Source organism: Acipenser ruthenus, chromosome 25, assembly GCF_902713425.1.
Source record: "Acipenser ruthenus chromosome 25, fAciRut3.2 maternal haplotype, whole genome shotgun sequence".
NCBI classification, from domain to species: domain Eukaryota; kingdom Metazoa; phylum Chordata; class Actinopteri; order Acipenseriformes; family Acipenseridae; genus Acipenser; species Acipenser ruthenus.
Window position 1 is genome coordinate 4,822,460 of NC_081213.1, and position 15,891 is coordinate 4,838,350.

The 15,891-nt window shown below is 39.1% G+C and overlaps 1 protein-coding gene across 2 annotated transcripts; it reads right to left on the reverse strand.

Moving 5' to 3' along the window:
* Window positions 1-1,364: 1,364 nt before the first annotated feature.
* Window positions 1,365-14,698, reverse strand: LOC117413617 (akirin-1B-like). 2 transcript variants are annotated; one of them, XM_034022831.3, is made up of 5 exons: window positions 14,287-14,694; window positions 4,109-4,258; window positions 3,367-3,501; window positions 2,534-2,605; window positions 1,365-1,952 (listed from the first exon to the last, which is right to left on the reverse strand). In XM_034022831.3, the coding sequence occupies exons 1-5, from the start codon at window positions 14,489-14,491 to the stop codon at window positions 1,942-1,944; spliced, it is 573 nt and encodes a 190-aa protein (XP_033878722.1). In that variant the 5' UTR covers window positions 14,492-14,694; the 3' UTR covers window positions 1,365-1,941. The 2 variants fall into 2 exon arrangements, with proteins under 2 accessions (XP_033878722.1, XP_058856070.1); XM_059000087.1 differs by lacking the exon at window positions 1,365-1,952 and having other exon boundaries at window positions 2,469-2,605; window positions 14,287-14,698.
* Window positions 14,699-15,891: the final 1,193 nt, after the last annotated feature.

Here is a 15,891-nt window from a genome sequence, read left to right on the forward strand (position 1 = left end):
TATATATATATATATATATATATATATATATATATATATATAAAAGTTTCTACAGCATAGTGTGTTATATGGTTTATTTTCCCCTAAACAAACTACCTGCCACCTCGATGAAATAACCACACCACACAGGCACACGCTGAATTATTATTCACCCCCCCCCCAGCTAAGTCTGTTAACACTACACAAGGGGAGAAAAAAAAATCTGTACAAAGAGCAAAGGTTGCAGTTTTTGGTTGTCCAAAAACATTTGTTGGTAGGCATCTTTCACAAGGTTCATCGACACAGAACTTCCATCGTGTTATATGCAACAGCAGTTTGCTTCAGAATGACAATACCACATGCCTCAAGGTAATACACAATTCAGCTCTCATCTAAATAAAACAAATTTATATTAATTACAATTTTTTAATGAATTGGTTTAGACAGCAAGGTGGCATTGCTACAAAGCGTGGTCTAGTAACAATTCTTTGCGATGTAGTACAACATTCTTTAAGGGCCAGTGTGGTCTTTATGCTGTGCTTAACGGAGGAAAAAAAATAAATAAATGCTGTCTGGACAACATGCAAATCAACCATATTTAACTAAAAGGTAGACAAGGTGGTTTCTTGCTTACTTTCAACTTGCATTTTAATTTAATATGTTTGACTTAAGAGATCTGTAGTTTAAAAAAGGCTCTGGTTAGATCAGAACACACTGGTATGAGAATAGACAATTTACCTATATATAAATAAATTGCCGGAGAACACAAAGGCATACATGGATTTTTTTTTTTTTTTTTTTAAATCCATTCTAAATTCTAAAACCTCAGAAGATCACATTTAGATCCAAGGGAATAAATATCTATAACATATCCAGATTTGTCTTTTGATTCACAAGCATTGGTCAGGTTTATTTTGTGGTTCCCCATCTAAATAAAAAGGTTCCTCTAGAGCAGGGATCTCCAGGACCAGGGTTGGAGAGCCCTGCTCTAGAGCCAGTAATTTGTCTTGTTCAGTACAGCAGTGTGGTCTTCTATGCCAGCTATTTGTACATGCAAACTGTCCCTTTAAAAAACAACCCATTAAAATGTGTAGTACCTCTTCAGAAGGACATTTCTTTAAAATCATGCTCCACTTACTTGGTTTTGTATATAGTAGGTTTATAAAAAAAACAAAAAAAAAAAACAGTTGCAATGCAATCTTAAGACAATGAACAGTCCTTTTGAAAGTTACACATTTGGGAAATACTGCATCCCAAAATAAGCTGTAAAGTAGTAACACCACCATTATCTGGGCACAATGCTCTGGTTTATGTTACCAGAGTGGTTTTGGGATGGGTAGTGGGGCAAAGATGGGCGTTAGATTAATGACTTTCACCAGAAAAACTCAGATTGGCGATGTTCTACTTTATTAGGACAATCATACAACTGCTAGACATTAACTGCATATCGATATATTGTCTGGTCCTCCCATCCACTACAAAGGAAAACAAGTCTGTACAAATGAACTGTAGTGCACTAAAACACAGAATCCTGAAAAATGAACAGTCTACATAAAAGTACCTCATCACAGAACTTTATTTTTATTAACATTAAAAAAAAGAAATAAAAATCCCACATATTCAGTGCCGCTTGCAAACAAAAAGGCAGGGTTATTTTATCTGCTGCAGCAAAACCATTTTGACTTTGAGATTTGGCAGGTTACAGTAAAGTCAAAAAGTAGCAGAGTAACACAGTAGCATTGGGGAAATTACTTTTTTTTCTCCTTTTTTAGTACAGAGGTGAAAAAAAGGGGCCTGCAGCAACAGTTTGAATTATATCTTCATGGAATTAAAAGATGGATAAATCATGGCACCAAATAGTTTGAAAGAAACAAAAAAAAATAAAACACAAAAAAAAACACCACAAAATGTACAGCAGCCATCTGGTTGAGGTGAAAGCTGGTACCTATTGATCAAAGTTCTTCAAGAGACATCTGCAAAAGAAAAGGGACATTTTGTAACTGCTAGAAAAAAAATCTACAGAAAATGCCTTCCCAAATGAATAAAACTCCAGATATGGGTAAAATACCCCTGTATTTAATACACTATAGTAAATACTAAAGAGTGGCTGTTCAGATACAGGCATTGGGAATATTTTACTTCTTGCCCTGTGTAACGTAGCGGGTTATGAGAAACAGCAGGGAGGGGGTTAAAACCTCCCTGCGAGGGATGTGTAACGTAGCGGGTTATGAGAAACAGCAGGGAGGGGGTTAAAACCTCCCTGCGAGGGAATGCACTGGTTTGATTTTGTGTTGCTTTATTGTTTTGTTATTTGTTTAATTGTTTCAATTAGCAAACTAAATGAAACAATTAAACAAATAACAAAACAATAAAGCAACACAAAATCAAACCAGTGCATTCCCTCGCAGGGAGGTTTTAACCCCCTCCCTGCTGTTTCTCATAACCCGCTACGTTACACCATTTAATTTTCCATTGTGTGTTTTGTACAATTCTATGTTGCCAATTCAGAGACATATTGTAGTTTTGTCAAAAAATAAAATTAAACATTTCTTACAGCTTGCTGGCCTTGCCCCGTATCGTCGCATGATCTGGTCTTGCGTAAATTTCACAAAAGATTCATATTGTTCTGAAAAGTAAGATCAAATGTGCATCATCAATTTGCCATTATTTAAACAGAGCACAGATTAAACACACTCATCCCCCCCAACACTAGCAGTTCATGCTTACGGTAGAAACCCTTTCCCTTTGGGCAATCCGGATACCAGGATTAAAATGTCAACATGCATCCAAGGATACATCAGAGAATTACATGCAGAAGCACAGTCAAATGCTGTACAATTGCTGTTGCTGCTATGCAAATTGCAAGCCACTGCTAATTGCTGAGGAATTCTCAGCTGCCTGCAAGGCATTTCTCTCACACCAAGAATCACATTTATAAGAATGATTTTCCATCAGGGCAATTCAAGTCGAGTGCTAAAACATTCACTCAGCACAATGCAAATCTGTTTAAAAAATGTTGTACAGAAGGTACAGGGGAAAATACATGTGACAGGTCCTCAATTATGACTGCTTCCAAATTTGCACTTCTAATGGGACTCTTCAAGATGGGAGCTTATTGTCCATGTTATTGACAGGACCTGTGTTTGATTTCTGATCCTCTGAAGGAAAAAGAAAGACACCTTCTTCAGCAATGTGACCCCCTAACATCATACTGGGAAAGCGATGGAGTTCTTGCTTAGAGGTATGAATGCCCCCCATCAACACCCCTTTCTGCAGCAACTGATGTTCATTAGAGGTCACCCACATAAAGTACTAACCAGATCCAAACCTTGCTTGGCCTCAAGACACCTGACAAGATCACACTGTCAATCACAAGAGTTTTCTTACCTGCAAGTTTTGTGTTTAAAATGTGTTCGTATTCTTCACGGATCTTCTCTTCATGGTCTTTGAGCAAACATTCACACAGGAACCCCACCTGCCGTAATGAGAACGAAGGCTGGTCCTTCTTTACAGAGGATGCACCTGGGCAAAAAAACAAATAATACATTTTCACCAGATCTGACAAATAGAGGTCTCGTTTTAAAAGTTATGCAAGGGGAGTAGTTCTAAGTAAAAAGTTCAAAACATATTTCACCCTGAATGTCTTAAGTGCCTTATGTGATTGGATAGCAGCAGAAGAGTTTAACTGGGGAAAAAACCAAGCAAAGCCGACGTGTTCTTTCCCACAGCTGTTTCTACTGCCAGATAAGCCTACAAAATCACAGATAATACCTAGAATTTCCCAGGACAACTTGACAGTACTACAGCGAAAGCTGTATCTGAATTTTAAGATTCTGTTCAAGTGAAGTCGTATGGTTTTATAAACTGCTGGCAGTCGCAACAAAATGACTGCAGGAAAACACTTGTCAAGAGGTATGGTGTGTGTGTGTGTGTGTGTGTGTGTGTTTCCTTCCCAGAGACTAACTGTGCCCACGTTAAAAAAGGTATATGGTATTAGCCCTAGGAATGTGATGCCTCAAAGGAAATATTATTCAACCTAGGATGTGCATAGAAATATCTGGGACAGGGTTAAAATAACGGCTTGGGTGACTACAGCACACCAACACATTTCAATTCTAGCTTGCCCTACCTGGTGGTGAGCTGGGTGCCGCTATCACTGTGCTTGGAGACTGACCATCACTGGAGCTACAGCCGGCTTCACTCTGATTGAAAGAGATCTCCAACTGCCTTCTCCTCTGATAGCGGCTATACTCCTGCTTGATGTTCTGAAATATCTGTTCTGTAAAACAAAAGAAAAAAAAAACACCACAAGAAGTCGTCAGTCTATAGTAATGGAATTGTACCTTATGGAAGCTTAACAGGCATGAACACGTACACTTTTAAATTTGTTCAGTACCTTTTTCTGAATTGTACACCACTTTAAACAAACCTGATTGATGAGAAAACACACAACCATGGGCTGAGCTGTATTGTATCTTAGGGCCTAACTAAAAACACTGGAAAAACATGCATGCGAGAACAGTTACTGACAACCAGCAGAACAAGTCATGCAAATTCACTCAGAAAAAAATAAAGAAAGATGTGTGTCCTGTCCACCACCCTCCAAAATCCACAGGGCAACTGGCTTCTGTTTTCACTTGGATACTCCCACACATGATCTCTAAAGCAGTACAGACTGACTTTCTTTCCAGTTAGTAACATGCTTCGACACTACTACCTAACAAAAACAGGACTTCTTGCAAGTAGGGCATATAGCAAACTTTCTCTGACCAACAGTAGTAACAGAAATGATGTTCAAAATGCACCAGTGGATATATAAAATGTGAGGCTTGGATTTAGCTATACAACTACTAACTTTGAGCAAAAGGCAAATATCTGTGAATCAAGTATAGACTGAGGGGGAGAAAAAAAAAAAAAAAAAAAAAAAAGAGGAAATTTGAGGTATTACAAATCAAGAAGCTTTGGAATGTACTCGATTGGGAAGGGATGGCTCCTTTCAATGACCCATTTACTGAAAGAAAAATGCAAGGGCTTTGAGTCAGTTCAGAGACTGCAGACATTTAAAAACTAATGGTTCTCAGGACTTTTCAACACTGTAAAATATTATGATTTATGGGCGTACTGCAGGTGATGTACGGGTAGCCAGACTACATTTTAACAGCACCCTGACAGTAGTACAGAGAGACTGTCAAATAAACCTATACTGAAGGCATTCCAAGATCTCATCAAGGCCTGAAGAAAAGAGGCACAGCATCGTTAGTTACACCTAAAGTAGTATGTTTTCTATACTGCAAGACAACACTACAGCTACTCGGTATCTAGAGTTATAAGCTATAGTTAAGTTTAGGAAATCGGATCCATTTGCTTCATTTCAGAAATGTCTTCCAAGTCTTGGTTCTTCATGATCAGCTGTGCAGTAGGCATTTTCAATGTTACTGCCATTACTGTGGGCTCTAAAATTACATGTAACTGTAAACCTTTCACCAGTACACATGTCTTCATGCACAGGGAAATGCCCCAGTTAAACTGTCACCAAAAACTGCTTATTTGTTTTGGTCAGCAAAAGCAGGTGACCACATAGATCAGGTGCCCATGAAGACACGTTTTTGTGGGCATCAAGGCAGAGCTAATGCCAACCATCCGTGTTTAATGAGGCAACTGAACTTGCATCAACATCTGACTTCCGGCACACAAGTACTGCATTGCTGTAACGTTGCACCATTATTTTGTCTTGCTACTTCTCTAAAAATAGTCAAGCCAAGGTGGCACAGCAGCTGGGATTTAACAGGTTATATCAGCACACCACAGGGCATCATTGCATTTTAATACACTGTATTTGCCATGCCACAGCAAATCCAAAAATGCTTGTAGCCGCTGTATTTTATATTGTCTATTTTAAAGATTGCAGTCCTCTAGCCACAATGCAGCAACAGCACAAGAAGTAATAGTGGGAACTTCCCACATTCGCCCACCTGTCAGGGAGCAATTAGATTCCCAACCAAATCACTGCCCTCTCTGAGAAAGGTTCCCAGTCAGTGGCAACGTCCTCTGAGGTGTAAGCAAAGAAACGCCTTGTGATCCACCCTCAATTCAAACCTGTACCTTCATTAACTCTGCATCACCTGTGCAGCTCCCCAACCCATTAGCTGTTTGTTAGATGGTTAAGTGTGGGCTTACTGTACTGTGCCAAACTAGAAACAGCATGCACCTTTTCTACAAATAACTTATATAAGGCTCATAAGAAAGCCTGGCCTGTCACAAACTCCTATGCCATGGGATGCAAACATTTACATTAGAGCTATTAAAACACACTCCTCTCCATAGAAGGACTCAGTCCAGGTCTTGTTTGCAGTCGTCAAACCAGCCAGCATTAGTTTCATACGAGAGGCAGGAGTCATACATCACCCAGGAAGAGATTATTAAAACTTTAACCAGAAATACAGGACCAAGAGCCAGACAGGATTTGACTCGCACTACAGTGCATTCTTCCCATAGCAATTCAAGAAACCTAGGCAGTCCACTCTTTGCATTGACAAAGCAGTTTAACAGTGTTACTTGTGTTGATTTAACTGTATTTATACTGTTCCACAGACACAGACCATCATATCAAAATCACAGAGGCCATGCTGGGAATGTAACAGTACACGTTTCATGGAAATAATAAAAAATTAAATTCAAGTCAACTGGAAAGATCCAGGGCTTGGCAGCCTTTCCACAACAAGGCAACAAGTTGCTGCCTGTCGCCTAGACTCCACACAAATGAATCCATCCACCCAGCTGAACACAACTCAGACAAACAGCTCTAATGTGTCTCCAGTGTGTGTAGGCTGTTTGTTTTCTCAGTTATAGGAGGAGCTAGGCTATTTACTGCAATGTACTACAGCATCGTACATACAGCTACATACTGTAAGAGTCTATACAATTAATCTCACCTACGTTTGACTCCAAGGTGCTTCGATAGATTTTTGAAGTCTGTCAATGGACCATTTTAAAGCATAACGGCAAACTTTGACTGTCCAATATTTGTTTGTTGACTTTCACATTGCACACAAGTGTCCATAATTAACTTGATATAGTACAGTTTTAAACTTGGTTGCACCCTAGCAAGTCCTTATGTTTTCAAGCACTTTTTAAATGAAAACTAAAAAAGAAAACAAACTGCTAGCGTGGCTTATGAAAGTCCCTCTCATGCTCCCCGTGGAATGGCAATGCAAACAGTGGCAGAATCCCATTTCAGGTGTTGCCTAGCAACAAAGGTGACCTCCCAGTGGCCAGAAAAGATGATCAAATACAGCCACTTCCAACGATGATGGGGAAAGCAAACCTAGAATTTGTATTTATTTTTTTAAATAGCAAGATCATGTATTACAGCTCATTGGACAGGGGAATTTGTTAGATACACCAAATGACCAAATTTAGCCTCATCAATGGCGACTCGCAATGCTTTTTATCAACAGGCAGTTGCTTCCTCTCACAGCTCTGCAAGACGGTGCATCTCAACCCTGCCCTTCAGTTGAGTATTTTATTTTTTATGTGGGAATTTTAAGTATGAATGCATTACAGTTTAGCAAAACAGTGACACACCATCTCCTCAGCTTTGTTTAACTACTGGTAACTGAATACAGTAGAATGTTTCATTGCAGGCAGTGTGTACAGTATACTGTAGACTGTGTGCTTTAGGAGTGTACTCCGATCCCCTTTGGAACTCTAGGAGCCCCTTTGGTATTTTCATTGCAGAATAAAAATAGCACAGTTAAAAAGGAGCGTTGAAAAGCTTTTTTGAAACAGACAATTCCTGACATGTCTTCACCCTTGAGATAAGAAGAGAAACTCACCAGCAGGCTGGAGTTTAAAAGAAAGCCTTGGCATTTAAAGCAGAGTTGCAGGAACGGGCAGTGATTTGCTGGGTTTCAGTTCATGTTAGACGGATTACAAGCTCTCCAAACAGCTCAAACCCCAATGCATTTATTTTTCAACAAAGGCGGTTGAAACGCAATATTGCCAAAAGTAGTACAGGAAACCACGGACTTCCAAATATTAGTTCTGCAATGACCCCTTCATGCCAACTTTATTTGCAGTTGTTTATTCCAAAAATGGCACACTGCCTTTGTCTTCTGGTATTTCAATTTGAACAGTGCGTAGTTCCAGCCAATTCAGAGTACAAATAGAAGATTAAAGTTGGCAACACACTAAACGCTTAATAAAACCCTGCCACAACCTATTAAAGCTGCTTCAACAACCCAGTGCTTCATACAAGTACTTTCAGTAACTGAAACTCTGGAGTCCATGTGGCAGTCTCCATAAAACTAACCACTCTGTTTTCCTAGTCTATGTTTTTGTTTCCCCTGCAAATCACAACAACACACTCAACCCTTTACTACTTATTAATTGGTAATTTAGCAGACGCTTTTACTTAGACGGCGTATTTATGCAAATAGCAAGAAAGTACTTAATTTGGTTTCTTGCTTTTATTAATTTGTTTCCTTCACTATTCTTAATTTAGGAGTCTGAAATCCTATTTAAGACACTGGATTTAACAATGAATGGTTAATAAAGTCTTATTATGCCCACCCCCACTTTAACCATGAGATTAATTTTATACTGTAATGGCCTTGTATACATGCCCCAAAGGTTGCAAAACAGCAAATTCATACCGAAACAAATCCTGACATTTCTATTGTACAGAAAAGCTAAAGGAGATGCCGTGGGTGACCTTAACAGCTTGTGCCGATTTTAAAAAGGGAAGGGGATAAAAAAAAACAAAAAAACACATGACTAATCCAACACGCACATTTATCAATTTGGCAAGAAAACTAACATCCTAAAACAATAAATGTTGTGCAATCACAGCTTACAGCTTTCTTTCTTTAAGAGAGTGTCCCCGTTGACCTAGTTGGCAAAACAACTTAAGGCATGTTTTCAGTTCAAACTCACCCCAACCCAACACTGGAGGAAAATGAGAACAAAGGGAATCCTATCAGAGTAGTAAATGTCAGATAGATCCCATCTAGCAGGGCAAATGCACCATGCACTGCACACGAAGAAAGAAAAGAAAGAAAAAAAACACAATGTTTATTTCTATAAAGAGTTACCTGATGATTAAGCAGTCTCCCAAAATATCTCCTAATCTACAGCAGAAACAATGAGGCAGCTCCAACCTTTAAAATCATGCACACAGCACACTTTACAAAGACAGTGTGTGCATCTCCAGAGGTTCAGGGGCACCTGGGACCGGAATCTCAGGTTACTGCAAGCTCCGATGACCTAGATTTATCTTTAGATACAGAATTACATGCACAGCAGGATATAGCCTCCATAGGTAGAAAAACACACATTAAGCAATTTTATAAAAACAAGCTTTAAATATGTAAGGGTAAAGGATTAAATAAATACATACAAATAAAATGTAGGCTTTTATTTGATGCTATCTGAATATGTGTTTTGTTTTTTTTCACCTCAAGTCAAAACATCACCGTTTCAATTTGCACCACATAGAAATTTAGTTAGAAACATTTCTCCAGTGTTTTCAGGGTTTATGGGGTTCATTTTGCTTTGGAAGGAAGAGGAAACTTGAGAGAAAAAAAGTGCCTAAAACCAGAGGCCACAAGTATTCCACATTTGTGGCACTGGCAGTCCAAGACAATATAAGCAGCCAAGTATTCATTTTGTAAAAATGATACACAATTTTCATTCACTGCTATACAAATTGCCAGCGATTGCATATTGCCACAGTAGGCTGTGGTGTATTAATTGCTATCCAGGGAAGCCAGGTCCCAGATTGTAAGCGTGCATTTACTGTAAAACAATACAGTGTAAAGGGAATCCAGCAATCCAGAAAAAATAACCATCTCTATGGAAACGGTCTACTGTAACAAATTCAAGCCACTGCTTCCAATATCATCATATTATGTGGCCTCTTCTGTTCTCTTACGTGTCGCAATATTTTGACAAAATAAAAACGGCAGTCATGCACCTAATAGATTTTATTGCCATTCCTTTTTTTGCAAATTAACACATTCGGATGTGTGTGTACGACGGATGTTGGGTCATATTCTTTTCTAAAATGTTGATGTCATGAACAAAAAGGCAGTTGCTGGGCAACCCTTTAAATACAGTACCCTTGAGCACAGTGCTGAATATACAATGACCTCATACTTTAACCACTTCTGCAAATGTATTTTACATTTATAAAAGTGTGTATGTCAAAACAGTTTCACAATCATGTAGCAATCATCCAGCCCCTTAAACATGTCTTAAGCAAAAGAGTTCTGGCACACACAATGGAAATGAATCCAGTGTATGCATTGCTGATACTATATACATGTTTAGAGGGCTATTCTCCCTTCAGTATAGGTATAGTAAAGAGCTCCGGGCATCAATTACAGTGTGTATGGGACTGTCCAGCTGTCACACACTGACACGGTCAACAACGTTTCTTAATTAAATTATATTATCCAACGATAAAGAAACGAGCTGAAGAGCTAATTTTCTAGCTTATATTCCTTAAAGGAAACTGATCACTTTCCTGTGTAAAGGATGTAGTCACTACACACCACACTGTTTGTTTCATAAAGACGTTCTGTCTGAAGACACACCTCTTACAAGTAAGGTAGAATTAGCAAATATATAATTGGGAGTATTAATTATGCATTTACATTTTATCCTGGTTATTGTAATGCCAGTAAAATGCTAAACTTAATTTATCGTGTACAGTAAATATAACGAACATCAAAAGAAACTTATCACTTATATTTGGATAAAATTCACTAGATGTGATCGAAAAATGACAAACTCGTTTTCAAGCAGGTGCAGTGACTTTCTATTGTGCTGATTAACAATTGACATTACGAAGATGCTGCAAAATGATCTGTCGATCTTGGGCAGGTGTTGTGACTCTTGGTCTCCCAGTTGGTGGCCTGTCATTGACAGAGTGTGTCTGGTTATACCGTCTCGCCAGGTTTGAAATTGCTGGCTGTGAGCACCCAAGACGGCGAGCCACAGTACATGCCGATTGTACGAAGGCGCTGTTCTCTTGACAGACGTGGCATATTGTTTTTTTTCTGAGATTCTTTATTGCTTTTATGCAAGCTTGCAATTCAACAGCTGAAATCACTCCATATCCAGTGTCCAATAAACACTCTCACTAATTAGGTGATTAAGTGCATCTGCTTCAGTCACAGTCACTCAAGCGGGTCATGGTCTAGGGTGAATGACGGAGTGATTAAAAAGAAACCAAAAACATTGTCAATGTCTATCATTTATATACCTTTTTTTTAAATAAATGTGTTAATAGTAATAAGTTTCTTTTGATGCTCGGTATAGGATTACTCTCACATGAGATTGCTGGACTGTTACTTAACTTTCATATTTGTTATTGTAACACCAGCAAGACGACAAACAGGTCTTTTCAATATCGTTATTTGTAGACTGAACTACAGTGTGAGTGGAAGACCAAGTATGCTTCTCACAACAGTGCTGGACATTTGTTTTCTGAACTGTTGTAATTTCTTAGGTTGTCCTCCTTTTTTAATACCAGCAATGAGCCAAGTGATGATTATAAACATCGACAAGTGACTTCAGGTGCTTTACTTACTACAGCAACAAGAGTCTGATTGAAAATCTTGGCTTTAAATTAAAAAAAAAAAATGAAAAAAATTTAAGAAAAAAAGAGAATTGTGGTAATATTTATAAATGTACTCATTTTAAAAACTGTCAACATTATATTTATGTTCAAATGTCATGTTTAATTAATACATTGATAAAAAGTGGTAAACTGAAAAAAAGCAGCCTTAAATCAGCCACTGATACATTATGTAACCCGTTTATATTGCCCACCAATCAATGCCTCCAGCTGCAAGGTTTCATTGGTCCCCTGACTTAAAACGCTGCAAAGCGACCATCACTACGGCACCATGTTTACTAGAAGGAGAACATGCTGGTCACTGGGTGTGAAGCTCTGTCTACTCTGCAGCTTTGTTCTACCATTTTAGCTTCCCTTTTGAGGCAATCTTGTATAGGCTTGCCACTAACAAGCTGTGGTGTCCTGGGCATTTGACGGACAAAACTCAAAGAGCTGAAGACAGACACACAGATTACCGCATGAGAACAACTACAGCTAGCCTCAACTCTCTCACAAATCTGGAAATAAACTGAAAGCACATCCAATTTTGGATGGCAACACAAAACAGCTTTTGCAGAACAGTCATGGTGGAGGGGGAAGAAAAGCTGGGAACAAACATGATGCTTGTCATGTGAGACAGCAGGGTAGGACCAAGAGCGATCTGGACATTAACAAAACCAGCTGTCAACCACTCATCCAGCAGCAATGTGCACAAGAAGCTGTCCAGGCACTTCCTGAAAGGGCAGCAGACAGTAATACATTCATTTCAAGGATTATATTAGTCTCATAACAAATACAATACTGCCCCCCCCCCCCCCCCCCCCCCCCCCCCCTTAAAAGATTTTAATAAAATATTTGTACAACAGAAAGTACCTTAAAAAGATGGGACTGACTACTAAATATTCAGGGCAGTGATGACTATTGATTACTGTCATCTACCTAAAGCTACAAATATTATGTTGAGATATGAAAGCATTTTGTTTTGATAAGGGAGTTAGACATGCATTCACTTGTAAGGTAATATTATAAATAATGGTTTAAAATTAACATAGGCTGTTACTTCCTCATATATTCAATTCTCAAAGGCCGGTGGTAATTTGTTTTATAGGATTTCTGCAGTAAAATCTAGGCTATTATCTGCTCGCCTTTTTTCAGGAGGATGAATTCATGTGCCTGGGCATTTGGGCAGAAATAAAACTACAGATCACAACAGCACTGAAACATCTAGAGCCCATTTATTGTGTTAATCAAACATGATCTGCCTTGAACAGGCTTTATTCTGTGCAACCCCAAATCAACCTAGCAATATCTGCCTTCATCCCACGACTGTTCTCTTTTGAATGTTGGCATGCCGGGCTTTTATAAAACCAATTATAAAAACGTCTTTGTTTTTCATGCAGTTCGAGTGTTGCCGGGGGTTCGTTAATGAGGGTTTAAAAAAACGATCGAGTTTAACTGCCAGTGCTTTCCACAGGTTTATATAATTTCTAAAGGTTTATTTTTCAGATAAAAATGGCAGCAATGTTTTTCACTTGAGAAAACCAAGGAAATAACCCTCGACTTCTGTACTGTAATATGCCAACTACAGTATCTGCCCGACCAACGCCTGCATTTAGCGCAAAATATGTATTTATTTTTAAATAGGGGGGAGTTTAGTAAACCATCAAAAACATAACTCTTTCTAAACTGTTCTTATAGAAAGAAAAAACGTAGAAACAAAACACAGAAAAACTATCCCTCTGTACAATTTCGTCAGCCTAAGTAAATGCCAAATGTATTTTCTTCCCACGGGAGCATAACGTGGGTGTGGGGCACATGTCTGCGGCACCGTCTGATTGCGATGTCTAGATATGCCGTCTACCCACATTGAAAATATATACCTACTCAAAAGAATATTTTAGACTGTGCAGTTAAGTTAAGACCCTTAAGGTCAAGGAAGCTGTTGAAAAAGTAGATCCTGTTCAATCCCTACCCTGCTGCGAGTCTGTATATTTTCCCCAACCCCCACTCTCGACACAAGAAAGCTTTTCAATGCCAACAATTTGATAACTTGGTGCTAAATTTGGGCCAGGTCATTGAAATGGCATTTCTGTGGGGCAGTACAGTGAATGTAAAGTCAGATTGGGGGGGGGGGGGCAATTGCCCAGTCTTTGGTGTGATTTCCAACCCATCGGCTCTGAACCTGCCCAGAAAGCACTCTATTGGCTACATTTGAAATCGGGACGGGGGGGGTAATTTTAACACAGGCCTTTGTGTTATTTTAAATTGCATGTCAAGCACGTAGCTCCACAAAAAATAAACTTCTGTCCTCCAGTATTACATTATGCCGTTCAATTGGTTTGCATCTCTCATGCCCTACCGTACTGGGTATATATGGCACCATGCTAGAAAGAAAAGTGTCAGCCTAATAAATCATGGTTATGTGTCCGTGCCAAGACGCCTATCAAAACGTGTTACTTTTAGGGAAAAAAAACAATATTGTAAAGTGAAAACCACTTGAAGGGTGGACTACGTTTACAAAAGCTATGTTACCTTTTTTGTAACGAAAATATATACTAAATAAACCTGCGTGTGTGTGTGTGTGTGTGTGGTGTTACGACTAACCCCCCCCCCCCCCCCTCACTCCACCCAACAACCCCCTGCACCCTCCCCCCTTTCCGGATTTCATATATTCGGTAAGTATTTACCTGGTGTAAGTCTATGTTCTCCACCCATCGATTGCTGCTGGGCCGAGTGCTGCGGGCTGTCCGTGGCCGCCCTGAGATTGCATCTTTGCGGAGACTGAGTGGCCGGTGTCCCCGGTAGCGGATTGCATCTCCTCCGCTTCGGGGACTGGGGGCTGAGCAGGGCCTCAAACTCCATCGAACGTTTTAACGTGGCTCCACACGCCATGGTTGCTTGTGAGAAGCAGAGAAAGAAAGAAAATGTACACCGAAAGACTGTTTAAAACCCGGCCGCAAAGATAATCGCACTCTATTCCGTCTTCTTTCGCTTTACAAACTACAATGGCGTCTCTGGCCGGGTGTATTTGCCAACTGCCCAGCTTGAAACAAAATTCGGCTACGTCACAATGGAGGGCTGGGCCAGTAACTAGCAAAGGGGGAAGACAGAAAATAAATACCTAACGATCGCTCTCATATCTAACAAGAAATGTATCGCAATGCATTTATTTGTTGTTTTTTATACTCTTTTTACGCGGGGAAGACATCGCAGTAAAACTATAGTATTCCGAACGATAGATACTTCTATACATACACATTAGACACCCCTATAGGAAGTGCTAGGTTTACGGTCGTAAAAAACTGTAACTCTGGAGACCAAACAATTCTGGGGGCAGGGTGATGAGTAGACGGAAACAGCCGTTATCACGGAACTGTGAAGTTTATATTTTCAGCGATACATATATTATGATTGCTTTACAGAGTGCTTTGTTTCGTAGTCAAAAAGGCTTGGAAATTTTATTTATTTAATTATTTGTTTATTTTGTCCATTTAACAAACCACAAAGTAACAACATTTTTGTACAATGGCTAACCATAAATTGCAATGTAAATTAATAACACATAATTTAAAAGCTACATTGAATGCTGCTGAACACAATTGTAACCCACAAAAGTGGCGATTTAGTATTTTTTTTTGCAGTTATTGCTAATTTTCTAGTCCTAGTGTAAGGTATTATTATGGGGGAGGGAACCATGTAAATAGGTTGGCAGGTTATTATGTCATGGCCTTCATTTCTCTACCTGGAGCCCAACCCTTTGGATACACTTCATAGAACCACATTTACCCATTTTAGTATGACCAAAACAATAAAAAAAAAATTAAAAAAACTGTACTATGTAGCACATACTTAACTGCAATGTCCCCCATATAACTGATACACTTGTCAAGCAGATTTCATACAGAAGCCTTCATCTCTCTGTCACAGTGGCAAGACACCAAATCTCATAGATGTTAATACAGGCTTGATACTTGCTAGTAGGTGCTTGGGTGACAGGTGCTAATATATCCAAGACAAATAAGTGACTGATGTCTCACAAACTGCAAAGTGATGACTTTGGGCCATGACTTCTGTTCAGAGTGCAATGACATTGTCCTTTATAAAACTGAATATCAATTGTTTTATTGTAAATTCTGCAGCACAGATTAAAACTAGATGGACTGTTTGCTATTGAGCAAGCACTATGGGGGAAATAAGGCATATCAGCTGGAGAGCACAATATGCTACAATCCCTTATCATATATAAAAGACTTTGAAAGATAAGGACACAGCTTGCTGTAGCCCAGCCTGTT